The sequence below is a fragment of the Salvelinus alpinus genome, chromosome 20, assembly GCF_045679555.1.
Source record: "Salvelinus alpinus chromosome 20, SLU_Salpinus.1, whole genome shotgun sequence".
In the NCBI taxonomy this organism is placed as follows: domain Eukaryota; kingdom Metazoa; phylum Chordata; class Actinopteri; order Salmoniformes; family Salmonidae; genus Salvelinus; species Salvelinus alpinus.
The window spans coordinates 10,846,500-10,859,649 of record NC_092105.1 but is presented as its reverse complement, the minus strand read 5'-3'; the positions used below and the strand labels follow the sequence as shown (position 1 = coordinate 10,859,649).

The window sequence follows — 13,150 nt, the reverse complement described above, 5'->3', positions numbered from 1 at the left end:
TCCAGTGTGTAGTGGGCCTGCCTATCACGACAGGTGTGGTAGAGTCTTCCACCGTTTGACCTAAGAGTCCTACCAGAGATGATTTTGGACCGGTAGGAGTGAGATTTTTGGAAAGAGTGGGTTCCTGCTTTTTGGCCGACCCATACGTTGTGTCAAGTTGTGGAGAGGACAAACTGAGAATGGTTACATCTGTGAAAGTTTTGAGAAGTGGAATTGGGGTTGTTCTGAAGGGATTTGTGGGATGGGGAGCGTATTTTAGAAATGTGTAGGGCTCTTTTTTTCTCAGAAGTACTGAGTTAGGTAGGAGGATTTAGAATTGTGGAGCTAATGTTGTAAACCATGATTGACCAAACACTCCAGCACAGTAGGTGGCAGCATGCATCTTAAACATTTGTTTGCAATACGCCATTATGTCGAAGAAAAAGAAGAAGAAGAAGCGGAAAAAGAAGTCCTCTCCAAGTGCGAACAGTTTTGAATTTAACGAACTTACAATGTTATTGTTTATTTCCAGTCGCACATTTATGACCTTCATATTCTTTCTTTGAAATTAGAGCTAAATACAGATAAATTAATCAACTAATATATACTATTAAATATAAATGAACTAAATATAATCTAACATACACAAAGTTAAAAACTAGTTGCAAATGTTTCACTTGTTGCAAATGTATTTCAGTGGTCGATTGCACCTTTTCATGTCGTCATCAAAAAGTGACGGTATTCCCCGGCAAGAAGGAGAGTTTTATTTTATTTTATTGCAGGTAAACAAACGTTTGTTTTATCAAATTAAAACTATTGCTTCACAGGTACATTTTGGATCTAAACATCTATATGTAAATTAAGACATGTTCAGTTTGCTTCAATATGTTTATCTTGATGATAATAATGCATTTGGAAGCGTGCTGGCTACATAGCTACCTAACGTTAGTTACGTAACTTAGTTAGCTATATAACGTTAGCTAGCTAACCAATTTACATCACAAGTTACAGAAATAGCCAATGTATATTCATGTTCACACAGAACCGTGTTGATTGCTGGAAAGAAACATGTCTGGCAGATTCTATTACGTCATGGTTGGTCATCATGACAACCCAGTCTTTGAAATGGAGTTTTTGCCTGTTGGTAAAGCTGAGTCAAAGGTATATATCTTTACGGTATTCTCAACATAATATAAATTCAGCAAAAAAAGAAACGTCTTCTCACTGTCAACTGCCTCTCACTGTCAACAGTTACCCCACTCTTCCACAAAGGCACCCTCACCCTCCGATCCAACAGGTCCCAGACGTGCTCAATGGGATTAAGATCCGGGCTCTTCGCTGGCCATGCCAGAACACTGACATTTCTGTCTTGCAGGAAATCATGCACAGAACGAGCAGTATGGCTGGTGGCATTGTCATGCTGGAGGGTCATGTCAGGATGAGCCTGCAGGAAAGGTACCACATGAGGGAGGAGGATGTCTTCCCTGTAACACACAGCGTTGAGATTACCTGCAATGACAACAAGCTCAGTCTGATGATTTTGTGACACACCACCCCAGACCATGACGAACCCTCCACCTCCAAATCGATCCCGCTCCAGAGTACAGGCCTCGGTGTAATGCTCATCCCTTCGACGATAAACGTGAATCCGACCATCACCACTGGTGAGACAAAACCGAGACTCGTCAGTGAAGAGCACTTTTTGCCAGTCCTGTCTGGTACAGTGACGGTGAGTTTGTGCCCATAGGCGACGTTGCCGGTGATGTCTGGTGAGGACCTGCCTTACAACAGGCCTACAAGCACTCAGTCCAGCCTCTCTCAGCCTATTGAGGACAGTCTGAGCACTGATGGAGGGATTATGCATTCCTGGTGTAACTCGGGCAGTTGTTGTAGCCATCCTGTACCTGTCCCGCAGGTGTGATGTTCAGATCCTGTGCAGGTGTTTTTACATGTGGTCTGCAACTGCGAGGATGATCGGCTGTCTGTCCTGTCTCCCTGTAGCGCTGTCTTAGGCTTCTCACAGTACGGACATAGCAATTTATTTCCCTGGCCACATCTGCAGTCTTCATGTCTCCTTGCAGCAAGCCTAAAGCACGTTCAAGCAGATTACCTACTGTTAGCTGTTAGTGTCTTAACAACCGTTCCACAGGTGCATGTTCATTAACTGTTTATGGTTCATTGAACAAGCATGGGAAACGATGTTTAAACCCTTTACAATGAAGATCTTTGAAGTAATTTGGATTTTTACGAATTATCGTTGAAAGACAGTGTCCTGAAAAAGGGACGTTTCTTTTTTTGCTGAGTTTAGATAGGTCTCTGCTCCTGACAACTGTCTAAATTGGTAGCTAGCTTCATCACTACCTATGTATTGAGATCTCTATCTACATCCACTCAAAATAAGAGGTTACTGTAATGCTCACTCAATTACATAGCTTAAAGCAGATCCAGAAGGTTTTTTTGGTCACTGTGTGTTGATCATTTGAAGTAATGTTTGAGAGCAAGTAGAAATATTTTGTGTATTCGTATGCCTTTTTCATAGAGGAATAAACACTCTTGATATGTCATTGTTTTATCCATTCTGTCTATATGTAAACAGGATGACCACCGGCATCTGAACCAGTTCATTGCACATGCAGCTCTCGACTTGGTGGATGAAAACATGTGGCTGTCCAATAACATGTACCTGAAAACTGTGGATAAGTTCAATGAGTGGTTTGTCTCTGCCTTTGTCACCGCAGGACATATCCTTTTTTGACTACTACCCAAGACCTACACGTAACTAAATAGCAGTGTCTGAGGCAGAAGGGCCCATAGGACACGATCTGGCCTTAATGGCCATGTACTCTTATAATCTCCACCTGGCAAGCCAGTAGAGGACTGGTCACCCCTCAGAGCCTGGTTCCTCTAGGTTTCTTCCTAGGTTCCTGCCTTTCTAGGGAGTTTTTCTAGCCATCATGCTTCTACATCTGCATTACTTACTGTTTGGGGTTTTAGGATGGGTTTCTGTAAAAGCACTTTGTGACATCTGCTTATTTAAAAAGGGCTTTATAAATACATTTGATTGATTTAACAGGAGCATATCTCCTGTTTCTGTAGCGAGGCAGCTTGATGTACAAGCGCAACCCCTGGACAGGACACTAGTCTATTGCAGGGACATACCCCTAATCCATCACCTTAATGCTGAGTGCCAAGCAGAGGCATCGGGTCCCATTTTTAGAGTCTTTGGCATGAATCGCCCAGGGATCCAACCTTACCCAACCTTCCAATCTCAGAGACGACACTTACCACGAGGCCATTGAGACCTATATAGCCCTGGAAACGTTGCAACAAAAAAGGGGAATAATATATTCCTGAAATATTATGTCTACAATTCAACAAATAGTAATTGTTTCCTTGGCCAAAGGGCCTAGAGAAATATGGGTAGTGTCTGTGCTCCATTTTTTCCCCCTTAACCATCTCCATCACATATGAGATTCATCATGCTTCATGATGTACGACAAGAAGACGGAATCAAAAACTTCTTTAATGATGTGTATGATTTATACATTAAGGTGAGTTGCCCTTTCTGTGCAGGTCATATACACCTAACTTAAATTAACATTCTGATGATTGATCATTGTTCAGTAATCTGTGCTCTTTTCCAGTTTGCAATGAATCCTTTCTATGAAACCAATGCTCCAATCCGGTCAACGGCATTTGACAGAAAAGTGCAGTTCCTTGGAAAGAAGCACCTCTTGAGCTAATGAACCAACCTGAGTTCTGCACCTTTTTTTTATTTTCTTCATTGTGTTTATCATACACATCATTGGTCAACGATCACCTGTTGGTTGTGTTTTGATAAGTTCACTATGGTTTACTTTCTTTATTCTTACCAACCACAGTATAAAAGATAGCATTGGGCAGTGTTTTATAATGAATTAATGGCATGTTTGAGTGTCACCAGCTTTTTGTTGCCTAGTTTGAAAATGGTCTGTATGAGGTCTCTAGTTTAATAATAGTGACATGGTCTCTGAGGTCTCTAGTTTAATAATAGTGACATGGTCTCTGAGGTCTAGTTTGATAATAGTGAAATGGTCTGTATGAGGTCTAGTTTAATAATAGTGACATGGTCTCTGAGGTCTAGTTTAATAATAGTGACATGGTCTCTGAGGTCTAGTTTAATAATAGTGACATGGTCTGTATGAGGTCTAGTTTGGTAATAGTGACATGGTCTGTATGAGGTCTAGTTTGGTAATAGTGACATGGTCTGTATGAGGTCTAGTTTGGTAATAGTGACATGGTCTGTATGAGGTCTAGTTTGGTAATAGTGACATGGTCTGTATGAGGTCTAGTTTGGTAATAGTGACATGGTCTGTATGAGGTCTAGTTTGGTAATAGTGACATGGTCTGTATGAGGTCTAGTTTGGTAATAGTGACATGGTCTGTATGAGGTCTAGTTTGGTAATAGTGACATGGTCTGTATGAGGTCTAGTTTGGTAATAGTGACATGGTCTCTGAGGTCTAGTTTGATAATAGTGACATGGTCTGTATGAGGTCTAGTTTGGTAATAGTGACATGGTCTGTATGAGGTCTAGTTTGGTAATAGTGACATGGTCTGTATGAGGTCTAGTTTGATAATAGTGACATGGTCTGTATGAGGTCTAGTTTGGTAATAGTGACATGGTCTGTATGAGGTCTAGTTTGATAATAGTGACATGGTCTGTATGAGGTCTAGTTTGATAATAGTGACATGGTCTGTATGAGGTCTAGTTTGGTAATAGTGACATGGTCTGTATGAGGTCTAGTTTGATAATAGTGACATGGTCTGTATGAGGTCTAGTTTGATAATAGTGACATGGTCTGTATGAGGTCTAGTTTGGTAATAGTGACATGGTCTGTATGAGGTCTAGTTTGGTAATAGTGACATGGTCTGTATGAGGTCTAGTTTGGTAATAGTGACATGGTCTGTATGAGGTCTAGTTTGGTAATAGTGACATGGTCTCTATGAGGTCTAGTTTGGTAATAGTGACATGGTCTGTATGAGGTCTAGTTTGATAATAGTGACATGGTCTGTATGAGGTCTAGTTTGGTAATAGTGACATGGTCTCTGAGGTCTAGTTTAATAATAGTGACATGGTCTGTATGAGGTCTAGTTTGATAATAGTGACATGGTCTGTATGAGGTCTAGTTTGATAATAGTGACATGGTCTCTGAGGTCTAGTTTAATAATAGTGACATGGTCTGTATGAGGTCTAGTTTAATAATAGTGACATGGTCTCTGAGGTCTAGTTTGATAATAGTGACATGGTCTCTGAGGTCTAGTTTAATAATAGTGACATGGTCTGTATGAGGTCTAGTTTAATAATAGTGACATGGTCTCTATGAGGTCTAGTTTGGTAATAGTGACATGGTCTGTATGAGGTCTAGTTTGATAATAGTGACATGGTCTGTATGAGGTCTAGTTTAATAATAGTGACATGGTCTCTATGAGGTCTAGTTTGGTAATAGTGACATGGTCTGTATGAGGTCTAGTTTGATAATAGTGACATGGTCTCTCTGAGGTCTAGTTTGATAATAGTGACATGGTCTGTATGAGGTCTAGTTTGGTAATAGTGACATGGTCTCTGAGGTCTAGTTTGATAATAGTGACATGGTCTGTATGAGGTCTAGTTTGGTAATAGTGACATGGTCTGTATGAGGTCTAGTTTGATAATAGTGACATGGTCTCTGAGGTCTAGTTTGGTAATAGTGACATGGTCTGTATGAGGTCTAGTTTGGTAATAGTGACATGGTCTCTGAGGTCTAGTTTGGTAATAGTGACATGGTCTCTGAGGTCTAGTTTGGTAATAGTGACATGGTCTGTATGAGGTCTAGTTTGGTAATAGTGACATGGTCTGTATGAGGTCTAGTTTGATAATAGTGACATGGTCTGTATGAGGTCTAGTTTGGTAATAGTGACATGGTCTGTATGAGGTCTAGTTTGGTAATAGTGACATGGTCTCTGAGGTCTAGTTTGATAATAGTGACATGGTCTGTATGAGGTCTAGTTTGGTAATAGTGACATGGTCTCTGAGGTCTAGTTTGGTAATAGTGACATGGTCTCTGAGGTCTAGTTTGGTAATAGTGACATGGTCTCTGAGGTCTAGTTTGGTAATAGTGACATGGTCTGTATGAGGTCTAGTTTGGTAATAGTGACATGGTCTGTATGAGGTCTAGTTTGGTAATAGTGACATGGTCTGTATGAGGTCTAGTTTGATAATAGTGACATGGTCTGTATGAGGTCTAGTTTGGTAATAGTGACATGGTCTGTATGAGGTCTAGTTTGGTAATAGTGACATGGTCTCTGAGGTCTAGTTTGATAATAGTGACATGGTCTGTATGAGGTCTAGTTTGGTAATAGTGACATGGTCTGTATGAGGTCTAGTTTGGTAATAGTGACATGGTCTGTATGAGGTCTAGTTTGGTAATAGTGACATGGTCTGTATGAGGTCTAGTTTGGTAATAGTGACATGGTCTGTATGAGGTCTAGTTTGATAATAGTGACATGGTCTCTATGAGGTCTAGTTTGATAATAGTGACATGGTCTGTATGAGGTCTAGTTTGGTAATAGTGACATGGTCTGTATGAGGTCTAGTTTGGTAATAGTGACATGGTCTGTATGAGGTCTAGTTTGATAATAGTGACATGGTCTCTGAGGTCTAGTTTGGTAATAGTGACATGGTCTCTGAGGTCTAGTTTGATAATAGTGACATGGTCTGTATGAGGTCTAGTTTGGTAATAGTGACATGGTCTCTGAGGTCTAGTTTGATAATAGTGACATGGTCTCTGAGGTCTAGTTTGGTAATAGTGACATGGTCTCTGAGGTCTAGTTTGGTAATAGTGACATGGTCTGTATGAGGTCTAGTTTGGTAATAGTGACATGGTCTCTGAGGTCTAGTTTGGTAATAGTGACATGGTCTGTATGAGGTCTAGTTTGATAATAGTGACATGGTCTGTATGAGGTCTAGTTTGGTAATAGTGACATGGTCTGTATGAGGTCTAGTTTGGTAATAGTGACATGGTCTGTATGAGGTCTAGTTTGGTAATAGTGACATGGTCTGTATGAGGTCTAGTTTGATAATAGTGACATGGTCTGTATGAGGTCTAGTTTGGTAATAGTGACATGGTCTCTATGAGGTCTAGTTTGATAATAGTGACATGGTCTGTATGAGCTTGGTTAAAACATGTATATTTAATTTCTGATGTTTGTGAAATGTTCTATGTCTTACTGACCAGATTCTCTCATCAAAACACTTTGGAAATAATTCACTAGCGTGCATGTGTGTGCCTTTGCCATACAAACTAATGGCAGAACATTTCACTTATCATTAAGCATGTACAAAGACCAGCCGATGCAAACAAACACTCACATTCTGCGTGTAATAGATCCTGTATATATGCAGTAATAATCACTACACCAGAAAACATTTCCCAAATGACTTACTGCGGAAGTCTAACTGATATCTTTTTCACATTTAACAAAGTGTTTCCCCCCCCTGTGTAACAGTGGAGACTAAAAACAAACGTCTTCAGGGAAGATCATTCATTCAAGGACTGTTTTTATTCAAATAGCATTTTTCATTCAACTTGCATTCCAGTCATTCTGGACAACACTGCTGTAGCAAAATGATATAAAAGCTGAGCAAGGAAAACTGTTCTCAGCACTCTTATTTTGTGAGGATGTACAATACTGTAAAATCAATAAGCAATGATTGTTGAAATCAAAGTTTAGTATTAAAACTATACTAGTGTGTAAGAAAATGAAATTGATCTCCATAAATGTAAAGAAAATACATGTTAGATAAGACGCCCATAGAAGAAAAAAAAATGGACAGGTACATACATTAACCATGGTTTATCATATCCACCACCATCTCCAAGTTCATAATGTATCACCCATCTGTTAATTACAGTTAACCATCTGTAATTCTGTAATGGTAAAAACAAGGTTCTGTACTAACTTATTGGTAGAGAGCAGAATGTCATGCAGCATAAGAACTCTTTATTCATTTAATATTTATAATTTCAGCTCGTCCTGTGCAAGTGTTGAACATTGTGTCCATTGCATAATGATAAGTCATTCATTATGGTATGTTGTGCAGATATCGCAAGGCCAGGAAATTCAGCTACCAGCACCAATAATATTATATGATAAAGTAAGAGTAAGTAAGTAATAGAGTAAGAAATCCTCAACCTTCATTTCTGCTTAGATTTCTCTCTGTACTATAAAGTAGTGATGCTAGATTAGTGCTTCAACTTTTTCAAATGAAGACTGCATAAATTACTCTGCTTTGTATTAACATTTGTTGTATTAAATATTAATATATTATGTTTGGATTTTTTTTTTAACCTAATCCCATTTAAACTCAATTGATGATTAAAAGTGACTTGCTTCTACTGTATCACATTTGGGTGGGATTATATTTACATATGGTCCGCAATATTTTTTGAATGGAATCAATTATGATACTTTCACTGGTAAGGCCGCTCATCTCAACCTTGGTTTCAGTCACAGTGTAAGAAAACCTTTCTACAAAAAAATGTACTTCTTTCTGGCTGTGTAATATGAACAGGAAGCGATGCTTTGTGAATGTATTTCTGGCAACCACATTGATGATTCAAAGATTGCACTGATTTAAATTATAATGCATTTCTTGGTGGAATCTGACAAAAATAATACTCTTCTTCAGTACCCACTTTACATTCAATGAGTCCCAAGACCAACAAACCCATTGGAATATCATCCACGGACACTAGCCAGTGCTTGCTTACTGTACTTGAGAGCATGAGTGTTAATAAATACGCCTGTGTGTCCTCCTAGCTCCAGTTCTTTATAAGTTGTATAACCAGTGTTTGACTTGGGCAGGAGCTCAACAGAACGGAGTACCGGCACCTCAAAATGTTCTACTGCTTGGGCTCCTGGTTCCTCTTTTATAGAATATTAGTTCAAAAGTATTGTGGAGCTCCTGCACCTAAATGTAAACAGTACCGGCACCCAAAATGAATACTGGCACCTCTTTCAGTCCAAGTCAAGCACTGGGTAAGCCCTACACGTTGTCAACAGCAGGAAGTGCTGGAGCGGGGCTGTCTGTGGAGGTTGACTGTATCCGTGGGGATGAGGTGGTCTGCCCTCTCCTCCATGGCCAGCACTCTCCTCACTGCCTCCTCAAAGGCTATGGTTACGTTGGTGGAATCCTTGGCACTGGTTTCATAGTAAGGGTGATTGCCATTTTCCCGACACCACTGTTGGGCATCTTCAGCAGAAACTTGCCGTTCCGACACATCCACCTTGTTCCCCAGCACCACGAAGGGGAACTTCTCGGGCTCCTTGACATCGGCATAGTAGATGAACTCCTTCTTCCAGTTGGCCAGGTTGTGGAAGCTCTGGTTGTCGTCCACGCTGAATGTGAGCAGACAGCAGTCGGAGCCGCGGTAGAAGGGAGTCCTGAGGCTGCGGAAACGCTCCTGTCCCGCCGTGTCCCAGATCTGCATGGTGACCAGACGACCGTCCACCTCCAGGTCCTTGTTGAGGAACTCCACTCCGATGGTGTGGAAGAGGTGCGTGTCAAACTTGTTGGTGACGTAGCGGTTCATGAGGGAGCTCTTCCCCACTCCTCCGTCTCCTAGCAGGATGACTTTCAGCAGGGATGACTTGGTGGCCATGGCTCTTAACAAAACGTGGTCTCTTCCTCTGGAAAATAGGACCTAGGGGACAGGATGTAATGTGTAACTAACAACTGTCACACAATAGCCTTCAGGTTTTTCAAATCTGTTTCAACTAACAAAAAATAATTTTTAGGAGCCAGACTTACCTTTACTACTCAGTGTAGATATTCTGAAACCTAAGAAAAACACTTGAATGTTAGCACTTTTATCTTACAGTGGCATTCACAGCAAATCAACCCCCCACTCAAACAGGGGGAAGGGGACTTACCCGTGAATTATTGAAGCCTCCAGCTGGCCAGGATCATGTGCTATAGACATTAGCTGCTTGGTCACATGTGTCTATGTTTCGTGTCGGTCATTATCTTAACCGTGGTCAACATTCAACCAGCTGGAACGAAATAGCAAACAATGTGTTGACTGAACCTGCAAGCATATATACAGTACAGTGACTGCACAGCTGTCTGTAACCAGCCTTTTACAAAACATTACCGATACATAAACTGTCACGTCATAGCTAGCTAACAAGTGACATTGCTCAAGCATAGTTATCTGGAAAATGATACGAACAAATGCCTATTACCCGCGGAATAATGTTTGAAACTTAGCGTGAATAGTTAGCTATAAGAAATAGGGCAAACATACGCCCGCACAACAGTCTGAAGTTGGATGACAGTCGATATTTAGCTAACTTACCTAGCTGATTTAGCTAGCGTTGTTACTACCTAACGTAGATGCCACATTGTCTTCTCCTATTGACTAGCTAACAAGCCTGCTGAAAAAGATTACGCCAGCTAGCTAAACCATAAGACACTGATAATGGGACTTAGTTATTCATTTACCGTTGCCAAGTTTTGAACGACTGTGATAGTTTATAGCTTTTTTTGTAGCTGTCCCCCTAGGATGGTCTTCAACAGCAGTTAGCTAGCCTAGCAGCTTCTCCCTCGAACAACATCTGATAGGTGCGTCTGCGGGCTAACATTAGCTTCTGTTTCCACTCATGTGACCTAAGAAGTCTCGAATTGTTCTCGAGTCACATCACTCAGTTTGAATTGCAGATTATTTATGATACAATGAATTATAAACAAATACAACAATACTGTTGACTAAGTTTTTGCCAGTATATAGCTATCTCCAGTATTCAATCGAACCTCCAACAGAGACCACATCTTATTCTTACAGAAACAGCCACCAGAGGACGACAAAACACACGGTAGATAGTACCAAACCAGAAACCACACGGTAGATAGTACCAGACCAGACACCACACGGTAGATAGTACCAGACCAGACACCACACGGTAGGACCAGACACCACACGGTAGATAGGACCAGACCAGACACCACACGGTAGATAGGACCAGACACCACACGGTAGATAGGACCAGACACCACACGGTAGATAGGACCAGTCCAGACACCACACAGTAGGACCAGACCAGACACCACACGGTAGATAGGACCAGACACCACACGGTAGATAGGACCAGTCCAGACACCACACAGTAGGACCAGACCAGACACCACACGGTAGATAGGACAATACCAGACACCACACGGTAGAACCAGTCCAGACACCACACAGTAGTACCAATCAATCAAATCTATTTATAATGCCCTTTTTACATCAGCCAATGTCACAAAGTGCTATACAGAAACCCAGCCGAAAACCCCAAATAGCAAGCAATGCAGATGTAGAAGCACGGTGGCTAGGAAAAACTCCCTAGAATGGCTGGAACCTAGAAAGAAACCTAGAGAGGAACCAGGCTCTGAGGGGTGGCCAGTCCTCTTCTGGCTGTCCCGGGTAGAGATTATAACAGAACATGGCCAAGATGTTCAAACGTTCATAGATGACCAGCAGGGTCAGATAATAATAGTTACAGTGGTTATAGAGGGTGTAACAGGTCAGCACCTCAGGAGTAAATGTCAGTTGCCTTTTCATAGCCGATCATTAAGAGTTAGAGACAGCAGGTGCGGTAGAGAGTCCAAAACAGTAGGTCCGGGACAAGGTAGCACGTCCAGTGAACAGGTCAGGGTTCCATAGCCGCAGGCACAAAAGTTGAAACTGGAGCAGCAGCATGACCAGGTGGACTGGGGACAGCAAGGAGTCATCAGGCCAAGTAGTCCTGAGGCATGGTCCTAGGGCTCAGGTCCTTTTTTGAAAATCTTCCTCTGATTTGCCATCCAAAGGGTCCAAGCTATAACATGTAGTGTTGTTTTGTTAGATACAATTCTTCTTTACATCCCAAAAAGTCAGTTTAGTTGGCGCCATTGATTTGAGTAATCCACTCGTTCAACATGCAGAGAAAGGAATCCAAAAATCTACTGCTAAACTTTGTAAAAACAAGTAAAAAAAAGTTTATATTGACCCTAAAATGTAATCAAACTATAATATTTCATACGGAAAGAAGTATGTTCAATAGGAAAACGATATTAGCAGGTGCACCTCGTATTCATCGCACGCGAATACACACATTTCCAATAGTGTGTCCCTGTAGTACAACTTATTATTCTTACTTGTATAGGACCAGACCAGAGACCACACGGTAGAACCAGTCCAGACAACATGGTAGGACCAGTCCAGACAACACAGTAGGACCAGTCCAGACAACACAGTAGGACCAGAACAGACACCACACGGTAGGACTAAACCAGAGACCACACGGTAGGACCAGAAACCACACGGTAGATAGGACCGGACCAGACACCACACGGTAGATACGACCGGACCAGACACCACACGGTAGATAGGATCAGGCGCCACACGGTAGGACCAGACCAGACACCACACGGTAGATAGGACCAGACACCACACGGTAGGACCAGACCAGACACCACACGGTAGGACCAGACCAGACACCACACGGTAGATAGGACCAGACCAGACACCACACGGTAGGACCAGACCAGACACCACACGGTGGGACCAATCCAGACACCACACGGTAGGACCAGACCAGACACCACACGGTAGATTGGACCAGACACCACATGGTAGGACCATACCAGACACCACATGGTAGGACCAGACCAGACACCACACGGTGGGAATAGACCAGACACCACACGGTAGATGGGACCAGACCATACACCACATGGTGCGACCAGACCAGAAACCACATGGTAGATAGGACCAGACACCAAACGGTAGGTAGGACCATACACCAAATGGTAGGACCAAACCAGACACCAGAGAGACAACCAAATCTAGATACCTTTGGTAGAATCTTTGACCAGAGACCATAGGATAGACAAAGTTAAAGATAAAGCATTACCTTGGTAAATTGTTTATGCTAAAAAAAAAAATGTGTGAGTGCACAAAAGCTCCTTTTTAACATTTTTCCTCCATGAACTGTAGGCCCCATAGTTTCCATTGTCTGGTAGTTGATTTCATGCCTGTAGGCCCAATCTTTTCATTGTCTGTTGTGGTCTATTTGAGTCCTCCCGGCCAAGTAAATAGCATTCTTCTTTTGCAATGTCCATGTAACACA

At 41.7% G+C, this 13,150-nt stretch overlaps 2 protein-coding genes across 6 annotated transcripts; one reads left to right on the top strand and one right to left on the bottom strand.

Annotated features, from left to right (window-relative positions):
* Positions 1-243: 243 nt before the first annotated feature.
* On the top strand, positions 244-4,579 carry LOC139546296 (trafficking protein particle complex subunit 2-like). Of its 4 annotated transcripts, none has more exons than XR_011669196.1 (6): positions 244-459; positions 677-761; positions 2,576-2,724; positions 3,449-3,530; positions 3,624-3,993; positions 4,478-4,579. XR_011669196.1 is itself a non-coding variant. In XM_071354497.1 (6 exons), exons 3-6 carry the CDS (start codon positions 1,048-1,050, stop codon positions 3,720-3,722), a joined length of 423 nt encoding a protein of 140 aa, XP_071210598.1. In that variant the 5' UTR covers positions 443-459; positions 677-761; positions 1,022-1,047; the 3' UTR covers positions 3,723-4,197. The 4 variants fall into 4 exon arrangements, 3 of the variants coding, with proteins under 3 accessions (XP_071210596.1, XP_071210597.1, XP_071210598.1); XM_071354497.1 differs by lacking the exon at positions 4,478-4,579 and adding an exon at positions 1,022-1,140 and having other exon boundaries at positions 443-459; positions 3,624-4,197; XM_071354495.1 differs by lacking the exon at positions 4,478-4,579 and having other exon boundaries at positions 3,624-4,200.
* A 2,960-nt stretch (positions 4,580-7,539) lies between these two features.
* Positions 7,540-11,058, bottom strand: LOC139546294 (ras-related protein Rab-9A). 2 transcript variants are annotated; one of them, XM_071354494.1, is made up of 4 exons: positions 10,357-11,058; positions 9,932-10,051; positions 9,810-9,839; positions 7,540-9,702 (listed from the first exon to the last, which is right to left on the bottom strand). In XM_071354494.1, the coding sequence occupies exon 4, from the start codon at positions 9,658-9,660 to the stop codon at positions 9,055-9,057; it is 606 nt and encodes a 201-aa protein (XP_071210595.1). In that variant the 5' UTR covers positions 9,661-9,702; positions 9,810-9,839; positions 9,932-10,051; positions 10,357-11,058; the 3' UTR covers positions 7,540-9,054. The 2 variants fall into 2 exon arrangements, with proteins under 2 accessions (XP_071210595.1, XP_071210594.1); XM_071354493.1 differs by having other exon boundaries at positions 10,503-11,058.
* Between the last annotated feature and the right edge of the window lie 2,092 nt (positions 11,059-13,150).